The sequence below is a fragment of the Amphiprion ocellaris genome, chromosome 20 (genome assembly GCF_022539595.1).
Source record: "Amphiprion ocellaris isolate individual 3 ecotype Okinawa chromosome 20, ASM2253959v1, whole genome shotgun sequence".
Classification (NCBI taxonomy): Eukaryota; Metazoa; Chordata; class Actinopteri; family Pomacentridae; genus Amphiprion; species Amphiprion ocellaris.
The window spans coordinates 1,182,224-1,199,178 of NC_072785.1; the positions used below are offsets into that span (position 1 = coordinate 1,182,224).

The 16,955-nt window shown below is 36.2% G+C and overlaps 2 protein-coding genes across 2 annotated transcripts in view; one reads left to right on the plus strand and one right to left on the minus strand.

The window, feature by feature from the left end:
- babam2 (BRISC and BRCA1 A complex member 2) overlaps positions 1-5,609 on the minus strand; it is a 110,680-nt gene extending 105,071 nt beyond the window's left edge. Inside the window, exons 1-3 of the mRNA XM_023274276.3 lie at positions 5,451-5,609; positions 3,234-3,389; positions 521-597 (exon numbers count right to left, since the gene is read on the minus strand). Coding sequence (XP_023130044.1) covers positions 521-597; positions 3,234-3,370 — 214 coding nt within the window. The 5' untranslated portion in view covers positions 3,371-3,389; positions 5,451-5,609. The remainder of the gene's footprint in view (positions 1-520; positions 598-3,233; positions 3,390-5,450) is intronic.
- A 108-nt stretch (positions 5,610-5,717) lies between these two features.
- The window catches only part of rbks (ribokinase), a 44,267-nt gene continuing 33,029 nt past the window's right edge, over positions 5,718-16,955 (plus strand). Inside the window, exons 1-2 of the mRNA XM_023274254.3 lie at positions 5,718-5,811; positions 8,554-8,615. Of these exons, the coding sequence (XP_023130022.1) occupies positions 8,557-8,615 (59 nt within the window). The 5' untranslated portion in view covers positions 5,718-5,811; positions 8,554-8,556. The remainder of the gene's footprint in view (positions 5,812-8,553; positions 8,616-16,955) is intronic.

Consider the following 16,955-nt stretch of genomic DNA (forward strand, 5'->3'; position numbering starts at 1 on the left):
AAACAACAGCACGTTTACTGGTATATTCACTGATTGAGCATCATCATCAAGAGAAAAACAGTCATCTTGTTTTTGTAGTTAAGGAATTCCTGTGGGTGCTTTTGGCCTTGCTACTTGCCTAGAAACTGTAATTACGAAACATTCCTAGGGTGCCGTTTATTAAAGCGACACAGAATGTTTACGCGCAGTTTTATTGACAGCTCTCCTTCCATTCAATCAAAGTTCTTGTCACAATATTCCCGGTGTCTTCATTTAGCCTGCACAGTGCAAAGTCCTAGTACTTTTTTAAAAAACAAACGTGCTAAATGTGTGCTGTGAATGCAACACTGATATGATTTCACATATCAAGGTGTGGACTGTGAACCAGTTTTCATTTGAAAACTGGCCAAATGTGAGACAGAATTGGATCTCAGCACTGATCAAGGTTGGATTGAAACACTTTACCTGAAATAAAATCAATTCAGCGATGATGTTCAGGCCCACTGAACAAGTCAAATAGGATTGTGACTCATTTACTTACATTTCAGGGTTTCTCCAGCATATGGGATGTGAAGTTTAAAGCGATCACAGCAAGGACCAGGAGTTAAAGACGTACACCTGAACAGAGAGGTTGATAAAAACACCATCAGACAATAAGTTCAGCAATCATCAGTCAAATTACAACTCCCATGATTAATCAAAAAGAAAAGGAATTTGCAGCTACTTCTGATTAGATATGTACTGATATGAAATTTCAAGGCATATAATTTATGCTTATGTATAATAAAATGTAACTAAATTATCTGCAGAAATTCAGAACAATGACCAATTACAATTTTGTAATGTTCCTACTTCGGACAAACTTTTTAAGAAACTACGCCAAAACATTTGGTGGATCCTGCCTCTCATATGTTAAGATTTGATGTTTTTTTCTTGTGCACCACAGTGAAATTGATATATGGGTTGTGTCAGACAAAACAACTGAAGACATTACCTTAAGCTGTGGAATAAAAACAAGCATTTTTCAGAAACTATTTTCTGACATATGAACAAAATGATACCAAAGCAAAATGCCACTTGATTTTTTATAACCTTTATGATGTCCTAAATGAGACTTTGATTGGTAACAGTAAAATAAGTCATTCCCAGCATACATTTTTACTCTACATTTTACTTTACCCAGAAATGCGGGTACATTTTTCATTTCTTCTTTTTTTTAACCAAAAATTGACATAGCTATTGTAGCCGTTTCACTCATGGCAATCGCAACTTGTTATACATCACATACAACCTTGGAATCTCTAGTTGACAAATATAATCATATTGATCTTTTATTTTCATTACAATAGAAATGACACATGATAAAATGACAGCATGTCTCAGAGTTAAGCTATTCACGGAAATTTGTAATACTAGCAAATCAAATTGTATATATATATATATATATATATATATATATATATACACACATATATACATTTATACACACACATGTATATATATATATATATATATATATATATATATACATATATATATATATATACATGTGTGTGTATAAATGTATATATGTGTGTATATATATATATATATATATATATATATATATATCTCAATGGTAAAGTGTCACATGGGCCAACAGAAAAACTGAAACGTGCAAAAAATAAAACTTTTGGCAGAGCTGCTGTATTGAATTGCATTTGATTTCAGAGGTGTACCTAACAGAATATTCAGCTCTAGCTACTTTTATGCTTAAGGCCCATAGGCCCATTAATTACAGTTACTTTCCAAATAAATTTGTTGATTGTTTTTTTTTTTGTCTATTTCATTCATTATTTGGTCTACAAAATGGAGGATATTTTCAAAATGTATTGACCAGTGTGTTTCAAAAAGCCCTTAAATGTCTTGTATTGTCCAGATAGAATATATTCAGTTAACTCAGGGGTGTCAAACATGTGGCCTGAGGCCCAAAAGCGGCCCTCCAGAGGATCCAATTCTGGTTCCCGGGACGATTTTGTAAAGTATAAAAATTGCAGAGAAGACATCAACTGCAAATTTTAAATTTGTAAAACTATAAATGGTAAATAATTTCTACACCATGACAAGTTGTTTTGATTTTAAAGCAAAATACAAGATTGTTCATTGTTCTTTTGTCGTTTTGTGCCTCGTTTTTGTAAAATTTTGCCTTGTTTTGGTTGTTTTTTGTCTTGTTTCTTGTCTGAATTTTGTCGTTTGTCCCATGTTTTTGCCATTTTGTGTCTCGTTTTTGTCATTTTGTGTTTCCTTTCTGTCTCGCTGGTGTTTTTTGTCTTATTTTTGTCATTTTGTGTTTCGCTTCATTAGTTGTTTTTTGTCTCGATTTTATCATTTTGTGTCTTTTGTTTGTCTCGCTTGTGTCGTTTGTTAATTTTTTTGTCATTTTGGTTCTCATTTTTGTAATATTTTGTCTTGTTTTTGTTGTTTTTTGTGACTTTTGTCGTTTTGATCATAAAGTAAACTGCTATATGATTCAGTTCCAGATACCTGTGACTAAATGTTTTGTGCCTTTGTAGACACTCTGTGATCTGTAAGTTGTAATGTACAAATGATAAACTGAGGCTTAATATTGTTGAAGCTGAATTATTCTTCTTAATAAATTTCAGGTTGTTCATAATGCTTTGTAAAAAAGACAATTCCTTAAAACATGAACATTTACAGAATGGACTTTTTTTTGAAGAAAAACAAAGGAAAAATTTGGAGTTGTCATTATTTATAGGTTATTATGCTGTGATTTTACTGGTCCGGCCCATTTGAGATGAAACTGGGCCGAATGTGGCCCCTGAACTAAAAAGAGTTTGACACCCATGAGTGTACTGGTAAAGAGGGACAAGAAACCAGAAAATATTCACATTGAAGAAACAAGAAACACAGAATTTAGACTTTTTTTTTTTTTTTAAGTTTTTTAAAAGTTGCTCAAACATTTAATCAATTATCAAAATAGCTTGTTGAACTATTTAATCAAGTCAAGTCAAATTTATTTATAAAGCACTTTAAAACAACCAGAGTTGACCAAGGGGCTGTACAGAAGAGTAAAAACAGGATCAAAATATAAAAATTATAAAAATAATAGAACTACTTAATAGTAAAACAAATCAATTATTTTGATGACTGCAGCTTATTTATATGTCATTCATCTTTGTCATATGATTGTAATACAGCATCACAGCAGTGCGAGGAGGACTGGATGAATGCTATAATGCAAAAGTAAACCTCACCCTGTTTTGAGGTCTGTGACACGGAGACAGTTTGTGGAGTCGAGTCCCACCCGGCCATTCCTCACCACGTTGCACAGCAAGGGCCGCAACTCAGGTGAGATCCGGTGCAGTGCAACCTCAGGGGACATGTTGTTCATTTTATCACCACTGAGGAGTCTGTGGAGACAGAGCAACATTTACAGAAATGCTTCAATATAATTTTTCACCCTGACCTCAGCTCTCATTGTAACTCTATTCCTATCTATTATTTTAATTCTACTGCATTCTTATTACTTCATTGTCTCTTATTTAGTCTTTGTTGTGTTTCATTGTGTTCTGTGGGCTCCTAATTCGATTGTTCAGTACTTTGGTTCAACTCTGGCTGTTTTCAAATGTGCCTTATGAATTTGATTTTGTTTTAGGCAGCAGAAGTATCTGATGGGTCAATATATAATTGAGAGACTTTTAAAGTCCATGGGATATATTTTGCATACATTTTTATTTAAAGTATAAAAAAACAAAAGTAATGCTTTTTATGTTCTTTATGATCATGTCTTTACAAATTTCATAATTATTTATTATGGAAACAATCACTTATTAATGACTGGCTATCACTAAAATGTCAACTAACAAAAATGTCTGAATTTAATAACAACCACCTTCTAATTAGCTAAACAATAATGAAATGAGCTTATTAAAAATTGTTCTGATTGTGTTCTTTTTATTAAGTTGAGATAATCATGACAGATGTTTCTTTTTTGGCAATATATCAAATTTTATATGGAAAATGACAAATTGTATCTGTGTCTGAGAAATCATTTTCAATTAAGTTAGCCATTACAAAAACACCTCCCAAGGAAGTGTGTTGATTCCAGATCACATGACCTGCTCCACATGATGTCATTTCCTCCTGAAGAAAAGACTGGTCAGACTCCAAGGCTTTCTGAATTATTTAATATAAAGTATTGTGTGAGTCAAGTCTGGATTTATTGCATTATATCTTTAAAAATAACTTTCAATTTCAATTTTACTCAATTGTATATATTATATTTAGAAGAATCTTTCTAAAAATGTCATGTGGTGTTTGTTCATAGGTGGCCACATTGATTTTAGGCCTGAAAACAACAAAAATGTCAATTATGACACCTGTCAACTATATTACAAAAAGCCCCGCAATTATATATTGACCCATGTACTTTATATTCATGTACACTTACCTCATTTGCAATCATTCTAATGTCTCTCTATTATTTTACCGGTTCTGTGCCCTAAACCATAACCAACCCAGTTGCTTTTACCTCTTTAAACAGCACTGAAGGACCAATTCAGCCCATATACTCATATATCAAATATCAGCAATGTACCAAAATAATTTAATTTTCTTTATGAGGATTATATATTGAAGCTTACAGCCCATAGGATGATTGTAAAATAGACCAAAAAAACTTAAAATTACGTTTATTACAGTCTAGTTCCCCAAATATAAAGGATATCAGACATACGAAAGACATAGCCTACAAAGTAAACTTAAGAAAAATGCAATAGTTCTGTCAATAATCAGTAAATACCATGCCTGCCCTTCGTTTCTTTGGTCACAGTTATTTAATTACGATGACTGTTGAAGACTATACCTTTACCATCGCCTTGAGCATAAGGCTGGGTTTATTTACACATATGTTTTATTATCTTTTCACTCCAAAAGATTCAAAGAACGTGGACAGCTTCACAAAAGTGACGCTGTCATTTCCTGATGTCGTGGAAATGTCTGTACGCACGTCAGACAGCTTTCCTGTTCTCAGATTTGAGCTTTCTGCCCTGGTTATTCTGAGAAAACAGGTCGAGACGAGAACAATATGCAGACTGAAGTTCGGAATTATGATTAAAAAAAAACTTGTGAGAAGCAAGAAGCGTCACGGAAAGTAATCCCAATTCTAACACTGCTGCTTTCCTCCTTTTCATTATAAACACACAGACAACCTGCATTACATAAGGAACACATAACGTCGTAACAAATCCTAATTGGTAAGCGTTTAATCTGAGCAGTTTTAAGTTTAAACTCGTTTTCACGCCACAGTTTGAATCAGGATGTCAGGGCTCGCGAGCTTGGTATCGTTAGCCTCTGCTAGCTTACTACAGATTGGTGGGCAAAATAACATCATTTGAACATTTAGAAGAGTCCACCGATAACTTGCTCATTACGTTCCATTTAAATACATCCCGCGGTGTGTGTTAGAATACCTGAAAGAGCTGGAAGTCAGAGAATTTGAGCGTGAATTTCAATGTTTACTTCATGTACTTGTTGTTTGGGTCCTTCCGATAGCCCCGCGTTTTGTTGTCTTTAATAATGCCTGTTGGTACAATGACCATTTTCATTCCAGGAGTCACATTTCTTCGTGTTGTGTTACTCATAAAACATGCGTCGTTTCATATAATTACACCCAAACAATATGAAGCAACAGTAAATGTATACACTCTGATTTAATAACAATTGCGAGTCCGGCAAAAGCAGCACCGTCATCAGCTGTCAGGCTGCACTTTGACCGTCATGTAGTAGTGGCTGCTTAGTTGTCCATTCTGCACGAACAGAGTAGAATTCCAGGTAAATATTGTATCGTATTTCACATAAACACAAGTTGTTGTTGTTTTTTTTTTTTTTTTTTTTTTTTTTAATTTTAGCGTTGACCTAATTAAGCTGTTTCATAATGCCTCTGAGTTTCGGGCTGTTTTTTCCAAAGTGATGAAGCCAGAACGAATATTTGGCTACACATGCTTTAAAGTTAGCTTAAGATTTCAGTTGTGTGACATTTGGATTGTATCTGATACTCCTATCAAAGGAGTTCTGTTGGCTTCATACTGTTCAGTTAACCAATGCTACAAGATGTTGACTCATATTTGCACACATTAATTCATGTGGCATTAAAAGAAATAGAGGTGTTCTCTGAAAGTAATAGATTACCATGAACTTTAGCTATTTGTGTTATTACTTTCCCTACACAAGTATGCATCTATTGAGATAATACTGTATATAGACCCTGTATACCCTGTATAATCCTGTATTTGTTTCTGTTATTGCATCCCCCTTCTGTGAATAGTAAGGCTGAAGGCCTTGCAATAGATTTCAAACTTGAGATGCCATCAAAAATTTGACTGAAGGTAGACGGCATGAATTTGTTAGGCCATTGACAGGACAGACATACTGTAAAATTTTCTTTATTTATTTAGTAGCCTTTATTTAACCAGTTGAAATCCCATTGAGATTAAGAGCCTCTTTTTCGAAGGAGTCCTGGCCAAGCTAGCCAGCAGAAAATTCAAAACACAGTTAGAAAGTTACATAGTTAGAACACAAGAGACTGGGCTTTTGGCGGTAGAACCACAGTGTACATACTGTACCTAAACCACATAATCAATAATGATCAATAGGTGAGCAGCCACAGCTTATGGAAGTTTCAGTCTGCATGAGTTAAATACAATTGAATTACAGCATTAGTCTCATTGTCTATGAGCCAAGACCTCTGCTAATTGCATTATTTCAAATTATAATTTTGATTTCAAATCGATTCATTATTCAGCCTTTATTAATTGAGATAATTTCATTCATTTAAGCAAAAGCAATTGTATCACACTACACTATGATCCTGCTGTTTTTTAGTGTTTCTTTTTATGTAATTAAACATAGCCCATCAAAAGAGAAAGCAAACTCACAGACTGAACACGTGAAACGACTCCTGAAACGTGTTGTTCTTGTACAAACAGAACAAACCTGATTTGAAAAGTAAAAATGAACACTGAGTACATAGGCTGAGGAATTGCATGAACATGTGTAGTGAGCAGAGTGGTGTTTCTACATAAGGGCAGTTTGGCTGATTCACAGCTGGGAAATTCCACCTTCATGGGGTGATTCAGAATCACTCTGAAACTATCCAGCAGAAACAGTCCAAGTGAAATATGTTTAGCTGGTTGTCATCCAGCCATTACTGGTTTTACTGATTCAAGACACAAGAAGTTTATTAGTTCAACATTCTGCTACAATTTTGTTTTCTCTTACACCTTCAGTTAAGGTTTAGTTTTAGCCCACACTCTTAACTTTTAGTTAAAAGGTTAGAAAACGTATAACTGGGAATCAAAAACAGTATTTCACAAACAACGTATTTGTGGGTTGGGGGTTGGGTTGAAAAGCGTATTTTGAAAATTATAGTCATTATATAAACTTCTGAAAAGCATTTTTATACATAAATGGTCATATGATTGTAATAACAATCATTATCTAGTTAACTTCTTAACTCCACAACCAGACATATAAATATGTAATCTTACAAGGTTTTGCAAAGGGTTCCAAAAGCATTTTCTTTTGTATTTTGCTTACAGCTCAGTTTAGATTGTTGAACCAAATATGTGGAACTTTTTACTTTATTTAGATTCAATTGTTTGAATGTATCACACCACCATTTTAGAGTGCACATTGCTTGAACAGTGCTAAAAAAAATGGCTGTTAACACCCATTTGACACATATTATGTTTATTTTTTAGGTTTAGTGGAGCAGTTTTCTAGCAACACCTTTTACACAAAACTGTACACACACATATTTATTCAGGCATGTCAGCTACTCCACAATAATTTAGCTCAAATTCAACAAGCGACGGAGAATTTCAAGGGGGTTTCCTGCTGTTTCAAGTGGTCAACAATGCAGATCTCATTATTTTCTCCTGCAGTGCAGGGTTCTAGGCTAGCTTTTCATGCCTGCAGAGGGAAGACAATATTCTGCTGGATGTGGGAGAGAGAACTGAGCCATCCTCCAGCCAGCGGCCAGGCTTTCCAAGTCTTCCACTGCCTAGGAAGAGATTTGAAGAGATTAACACACTAGCATTAGCTCCGATACAAGCTGAGGATTGAATTAATTAAAGACTTTGCCGGGCTGTGGTGCAGTCACGTGGTGTAGCATTGAAATGCCCCCACTGCCCCCCTCCCACCCCCACCTCACCATCCCCAGTAAGATTGGAATTTGTCCAACTCAGCCAGCAATGAATGCTCTATTTTTACCTTCTTCCTTGTTTCAGTCAAGCTCATGCTAATGTGGAAGATAAATAAAACCAAGTGATTTTTGTTCAGAGGCTGTTGAGAAACTAGTTTACATATTTTGCCTGAAATGCCCCCAAGACGTCCGCTATGCTTTGGATAATGTCCTTGTTTATGAATAGGTTTTACGGGAACGGCTGGATGAATGTTAACAAATTCAGAAATCTCCCAAATCAGCAAGACATATTTTAAATGAGGAATCTTAAAGATAATGCAGAAGGCAGAGGTGTTACCTTAGAAATAACACAAGTGTGTTTTGATCACCAGATCATGACTGAGGAGGCTATTGATGTTGTGGTGGTCGGCTCCTGTATGACTGACCTGGTGAGGTGAGTAGATGTAGCCCTTTTTATGTCTACTAGTGAGTGAAATGAGTTGTGTCACCACTCTGTGTGCTTGCTGAAATCACCATAAATCACCCTTTTATTTTATGTGAAGGCTGAGTACAAAGTCTCCTGCTAAAACTGGGTTCAGGAAACTCCTCTGCTTCCTCAGGTGGACCCAGCAGGAAGCAGCACATTGGGCAAATGTTCATTACCATATTAGGACATGTTTTCAAAAATGTAAAGCAGAGTTTCTCAGCCTTTGGGTCAGGACCCTGTATGATGCTGATCAATATGTAAATAGATCTGGCTGATTTATTGGATATTTTTGTCATAAATAAATACAGTTAATGTGTCAGAAATCTATTAAAATCGGTGTATGTAATTGTCTCTACAAAGGATGAAAAACTTTTTACAGTGGTGACACCAGTATTTAACAAAAATTATTTGGTTCCCAACTTATTGATCTCATCCTGGCACTCCTTGGACTAAGGTTCCAATACAGTTTAAAAGATGCTGTTATGAAAAATTATGTTATTTGTAAAATCTAATTTATTATTTTTCTTCAGAAGTAATGCATCATACTATCACCTTTTTTGGGCCTCTCAAAAAGCTATGAAGCTATACAGCCACTCTCAAACCGATCACAGATCATATCGACACCACCACCACAGGCCATAGCCTGAGATATGATTGCGTGCTGGTGATTTGAACATTCACCAGCATGAAGGGTTTGCAACCACTCTTTTATCTATTACCATTCCATCCCAATTGTTTTCTAAACCCCTCATCCAAACAATGATCAAAATAAAAAATTCACTATCAGGCATGAAAGCCCTGATCATGGGGATTTCTTCACATGCAGGTACAGTATGCATGAGTCAGGCTGTAGATGGAGCCCTATTAAGCATTTAAAAGCATGGAAGGTGGTGTCTTTCTTGTCCGAACTACAAACACAAGAGCAAAAGCTCAAGGAATGGACTAAACAATGTGTCTATCTGCTCTAAGTGTTGACTGTATATAAAGATGGGCGAATCCTTTGGGATACTGCCCATTGATTTCTTGAAATGCAGTCTCAAAGCTCAGTGTGGTGGCTCTCTCTGTTGCCATCTTAGCAGTGCCTGACTTCTCCTAACTCATAGCCAACCCAAAAATAAACATATTACGTAAATAAACGTATAAACAGCCACCCCATGTGTGCATAAATGGGGGAGACCAAAAGTGTTTTTTGTACCAGGTTGGATGCATGTTTATTTCTGCTGTAAAGTTGGAAATTGTAACATATGCGTCATTGGTCATGGACTCGCTTTTGGAGCCAACCTCAAGTGGACATTCGAGGGACTACAGTTTCTGGCACTTCCATATGGATTTCATTTTTCATTCCCAGACATTGATGCATGGCTCTACCAAAAGCTGCAATTGTTAGTGTGCTTATCTTGCTTGGTATTACAGCTTATCTTTAAAAAAGATAAATAAAAGCCTGGTTCACAACTAACATACGGGACATGTTACACTGTATTGTTTTTCACACTCAGTCTTCATAGTTACAACAGCTCTGTCCTGCTCTTTACTGTATCTTGAAAAGTTTGCATTCCATTTCATCCCCCCTTGTATATGATTCCTGTTTTGAAAGAAGTCAGAAAGAAGCATTACTGTATACTGTACTCTATGCACTGTAATATATAAAAGATGGATGTAACCACTGTGGTGTTGCCTATTGACATAAGGAATATTGTTTGAAGCCTCAAGTTGGACATCTGGCCATCAGTATCTTTCTATTGGAGGCCATACGTAATGAGCAACAGATAAATCTGTCTGCAAACTTAAGGACACTATGTAGACCGATATAGATAGCACAAGGAAGCCTCGTCTTTAAAGATACCTTGCTTTATTGTCCTTTATTTGACCTTAAATGAGACCATAATCTACAAAGTGAGTATCATTCTACATTAAAGAAGACAACAAGCGAGTGAGACCACAAACTCATTAAAAAATGTTTACTGAGGTGACAAATAAAATGAGAATTAAGGTAAATTCTTCATAGACTTCTGTACAATCTGATTTTTTTCTGTCGCCTCCTGCTGGCTGTTAGAAAGAATGTAAACGTAAGTCACTTCTGCATTGGCCTAGAGATTTCATCCATCTTTTGTATACAGTGAGTTAGCCAGACAGCCTGTCAGGCAAATGTTGGTGCTTGCCAGCTAGATGAATTGCTTTAGTAGCTAGCTAGCTACAGCTGACAAATCTGCCACAGGAGCAGTTGTTACTTCAGATTCAGCATGAGTTTAGTGTGAATAGCAATTTTTGCATTTCTTTTAGACAATAATGATGGCAAAGGTACGTTGTGACACTTCTTACCATTAGCAAAATTGTAGGTCCTGTGATTTGAACATTGCACCTGGTCATTACATTTAAAAAAAAGAAATTAAGCAGTAAATGTGCAACCATTGAAGGTGAAAACTGCTTTAATTCCCCACACGACAACGGAAAGCTCAATAGGCGCAGCAACAGTAACTTAGAGGGTGCAGCTCAGCAAACAGTCAATTGTCTTTACCTAAATCGTGCTTCCCTTTATTATTATTATTATTATTATTATTATTAAGCACCACAACCATTGTTTTCCTTCTGGGATTTTATTTTGACATGCACGCCTGTGGAAAATATGGCATATGGGCTGCAGGGTGTTTTTCCATCATGGCTTGAAATGGACTGTACAGGCCTGCCTACACAAGAATAGAGGAAGTGTTCTAAAGTTAGACAATACTGCTGCCCTTTCAGTATCCGTCCTAAAAGCCCAGAATATTCTAGGGAACATCAGCGGTCTGACAGTGTTTGGTTCAACAGCTTTTAGGTCATTAGACAGTAATAATAAGCAGACTCCATGTTCCTATTGTTTTGCTAAATCACAACACATGCTCCCATTCAAGTTTAAAGCACTGTCAGTAGCACAAATAGTTTTTTCAGGACATTTTATATATATATATATATATATATATATATATATATATATATATATATATATATATATATATATATATATATATATATATATATATATATATATATTTTAGTGGCGGGATGCGATTAAAAAATTTAAATCTAATTAATTACAGGCTTTGTAATTAATTAATCACAATTAATTGCAGTTTTGTCAAATAGCAATATTTGACACAATAAGTGAAGTTTTTCAATTCAAATAAAATTGTGGTTGACAGTTGAATCAATGAATAGACATATACGTGTTTATAATATAAAAATTTATTTTAAAAAAGGAAAATGGGACATATAGAAAAAAGTGATTTTGATGACTTAAAGCCTGAATTTAGTTGTTTTTTCCACTGTATGGCACATAAAATCAGCATAAGTAGTTCAAGGAGCTTCAGAAAGTTGAAAATCCAGAGATTCATTCTGTTTTCATCTTTTTTGGGTCTGATAAATGGTGGAATTTTGATGGTTCTTTTTATAGGAATATCAATTTTTATTTATGAAATTTTTTATAAACAAAAAGTTTAGAATTAAGTTATTAAAAGAAATATTTTTGTTGTTTAGGTTATTCCTCCTCCAAGGAGGCAGAGCCTCGAAGGAGTAAAAACTTAAACCACAAAAATGTTTCATTTCTATTTATCTGCATTTTTCATCTGTCTGCTACATTCACAGGTTACTGCAAATCTAAGTGCAATTATAGCGATTTTATTTAACATTTTAAGACTTTCTGTAAACTCAAGCACTGTCTAGAAAAGTGGTCTATTATGGGATGGCTACACCGTTAGCCATTAGCATGACTCGTAGCTAACATTAGCTCTGATGCTAACAGCAACATGTTTTACATTGAGGTGATACTGTCGGCTTGAAGTGCTGCAGTGATCAGAAAACTCTTTGTTGTACAATTTGCACACAACCAGGCTTTTATCCAAGCTGCCATCAGGAAGATTTTTAAAAGAAAACCTTCTGCCCAACAAGCTCAATCTGGTCTTCCTTCACTGTTCACCAGTGCCTGACTTCACTCAGTGCTTCCTGTGCTTCTTCTTCATGGCTACAAACAGACTTTAGGTTCATTACCGCCACCTACTGGGCTGGAGTGTTCATCAGAGTTACCAGTGTGCCAGAAATGAGGGAACTGAGGAGGGTGCAATTAATTGCGTTATTATTTTTAACACGTTATTTGCGCTGTAATTAATTAATCGAAATTAAGGCATTAAAGTCCCAGCCCTAATATATATATATATATATATATATATAAAAACACATGAGCTGTTTTTCCAACATAATAAAGTTGATTAATTACTGCTGCAGGTTATAAACCACGAGGAGACAGGTGTGACCATCTAAATCCAACTCAAACATTCAAAGTGTGCAGATGATCTGATATAATTACTGCTTACTAAAATGTCAGCCCTGCATCATCCTCGTACGTGGTGAGATTTCTTGAGCCAAGTAGGATCCATTCCCACAAATCATTAGTCATCAGCTTCAGCACAATGGGTTAGTTGAAAACAATTTGTCACCCTCATTTACCATAACCTTTGTGAGCAGTGACACAATCTCAAAATACACATAAAGCAGCCATAATGTCAAAAGTCTTCATGGGCTGCAGCCAACTAAATGTCTTCACACCAGTGTGAGGAAGTGTGCTGTTGAGCCTGTGCAACAGTTTGTGTCATACAGCGTCTATTCTTTTTATGTGGAACTTGGGAAAAATAACTGTCACCTGCGTACCAGTAAATGAAGATCTGAGTACACTACTGCAAGCCATGCTGCTGTGCTGTAGAAAGTTTCATGCCATTTTTTTCGTGGCACACACAAGTTGTCACATGTTAGTTGTCGCTCAGACTGCTCCACAAGTCCTCACTCATCAGAAACACATGCCTTCTACCGCATTTTGTTGCTCATTAGCAATTCAACTAGTGACTTTCTGCTTTGAAGGGCAGAAGTTATCAATTAGAGCTCTAATAAGCTAACGGAAAATGGCCTGTTTTTGGAGAGTGTGTGTGTGGGGGGGCTTTTTGGATGGAGGTCAGAATGCAGATAGGGGAATACATTTGCAGCCCTTCAAAGTGATATGCATGGCTTTGAAGTTAGCAATCCAGTTGTCTTGAATAGCCAGTGTTTGGGTAGCCGTACAATTGACTGACAGACAGTGGAGGAACACAGTCGTACACACTCTTTCTCTGCTCCTGCCATGCAAACACATAAATGTGACATAGATCTGCTTGGCGTTGGCTCATAAATGTATCAGTCAGGCATTCTGTTAGGTAGTAAAAGGTTGTGTTTAATTTCCTACTATGATCAGTGCACAAACACGAGGTGCAGAGCCGTTCAGGATTTTAACCCATTGTCAAAGCCATACAGTGCCCCCTACTGCCACAGCTGACTGAGTAAAGACACTTCTTACCTGATCTGCCAAGCCTGAGTTTCCTAAATTATGGAGCAGATCCAAAATAGACCGCGAGATTGTTCCTATCAAAACACAGTAATTTCACCATTATTTAGTGCTTTTCCTAGAATTCATCTCAAGCCGACATCCACAAATGTGGGCCCCAAATTTACTCATATTTCTTGAGATTAGTGCAAAATGTTAGTAAAAGGTCACAGTTAGAGCTACCGCATAGTAAAATTATTTATGAGGTCAAACTGACAGCAATAACAATTTTGATAATCAACAAATCTAAGTATTTTTTTAGCCAAACAGCATGGTATGTATGGGTTTGTACAAATAGGTTCCAGATTCTAACATATGAATGTTTTCTTTTTCTTCTTAATATTCTGTGATCCTAAACAGACTGGTTTGGGGTTTAAGACTGTAAATTGATTGGAACAAAACATTTAGGAACATTGCCCGTGGCTTTTAGGACGTATGTTGAGCTTCTTTTGTTTTTTACAACTTGGTAACATTTTATGGTCAAATACATTATGTGCTTCAGTTAAAATGTAATGAGGAAATTGATCAATAATGAGAATCCAGGTCACTTACAGTCCTAGTTATTATTATTATTACTGAAGCATTTTAGCTTTGACCTTCTACAGATTTTCACACCATGTTTTAGTGCAGTGTGGTTTCCGGTCTTTTTCTTCAGTGAGCCCTTGGCATGAAGGAATGTCTACAACTCTTTCATCTCATCACTCACAGCGTCTGTCAGTGAGTAGTTCCACAAAGAATTATATTATTTTGTAGATCAGAGCTGTGTTTTCTTATGTCTTATCCTTGTGACACCAGTAGTTTCAGACCCACTTTCTTGTGCAGGTTCCACTGATCTCTCTCTCATATATTTTCAGTTGCTTAGGGATGAATTGTTGCTTGTAAGTGATATATTGACTTCTGTCTGGAAGCTACACAAATAATTAATGTGCTGTTTCTAAAATATCTACACCTTTCTATGTCTTTCTGAGATCTGCCCAGCGACGTTTTATGCAAATGTTAAAAAAAAAAAAAAAAAGCTGGCTGTTTCCATAAGCGCCAACCAATTCAGACACTGAATAGCTCGATAAGTGGCTTGTTACAGTATATCTCCTGATATAGGCTGTTTCTGACCACCAAGTGAATAATGGCAACACGCACATGGCTCCAACAAATGGTGTGACCACAAAAATAAACACCCACATATACTCTGACACTGCACCTCTTGTTAACAAAGCAGCTCACCATGTCCATGTATGGCATGTTGTCCTTGCTCAGCCGGTTCTTTGTTAAGTTCCCTCACCTTATCCTGGTTTACTGATGCTTCTCTCAACTGACCTTTGTGGACGAGGAAAATTACACAAGATGAAAACAAAAAAGTATTCTTTCAGTGGTCTGGGGACTTTAAAAAAACACTTCAGTCATAATATGAGCTGAAGGTCATCAAACTTCAATTAAGTAGTTTTGTGTGTTTAGTACAACCATGTCATACACATACTTACCTCACCGCAGTTTTATACAATTTTGATTAATACAGGAAAGAGCTCGACCTCGCTCTGTGTATCCTATTTTGCAAGCGGAAAGTTCAATTTGGAGGTTGTGTTCAGAGCTGGAAAGACAAGCTCGAGTTCAAACTCTGGAAAACAACATTTCAATTAGTTTTTTTTCCACGTCTGCTTCCCCCTGTTGCTCACCAACAGATGAGGAACGATTTTAATAGAGACGGAGGAGAGGGATATGAGAGCCAACCTCAAAGCAAACACTTCACGTCACTGAACACCTGCTTTGGCCTTTTGGTTCCGTGGGAGAAAACGCACTGAGGTTGCACTTTAGCACATAACTGCCCTGTTTGTTTGGTGCACTCACCACCACAGACAACAATAGCCAAGTGTCTCTCTGGGCTTGAAGAGGCGTGGGTGGGTTTATTTAAGAATTTGGAAATCTGTTTATCTTACCTGTCAGTTATCCGGCTTCAGGTGGCTGTCGGCCAAATGTGGAGTCATTATGTTTAAACTTTATAATGACAGTGTTTTTTAAATCAAGGTTGCGCTCGGTATTTATTACAATTTTATGAGTGTTTCAGTAAACGCCACGGGCATTCACATGTTCAAATGTGACACGCAACAATTCAGGTTGCTGGGCATTTTGATAAAACAGTGGAGCAGAGTACCTGTTAGTGACCCATGTAGGGAGATAAATGCTATTTCTTCCATGATAATCCTTTCAGACTCTACACCTGACAAGAAACCTTTCTACCACCCAGTTTAGTACCATCATGCATTACACTAAAGAAGGTCCTAAAGAAGCAAAGGCGCTGTCAACAGTAGTACTGAAACTGCCATACTATAAGTTACAGAAAAATCATGAAAGGAATAGTCACATACAGTGGAAAAAAAATCGTATTTGCTTAGCTTAGTTTAACTTATCATGTTTTACTGTGTGTTTCTTCTTCTCTCGTTTTAAGGATTAAACAAACCAATATATTATGTCAGCTTTAAAGGTGCTAGTGAGGAATATTGTTCACTTTGGACAGAGCAAGACTAATTCTTCCCAATACTTCCAGTGTGTAAGTTAAAGTAAGGTCATTGTCCCCTGGCTGTAGCCTCGTATTGAGAGTACAGGCATGAGAGCAGTGTCCATATTCTCATTTCGCTCTTGACTGGAAAGCAAATGACCATATTTCTTAAAGTGTCCTATTTCTGTTAAAGCATATTTAACCTTCTGAACCACAAAAACATGCCAGTGAGCTTGAAAGGCATATTATGTGTTAAAAATGTCAAAATTTTTAGAGCCAGAAACTGCAAAAACAGAAAAAATCATTGGATTGGCAACTTTTCCAGTAGTCCTCTAAGTAATCATGTGTGACATAGGGTTTCATCGGGAGAAATCACAAAATTTAAGTTTAAAATTGTGATGTTTCATGAAAATCACTTTGTCTTATTTAAACATTG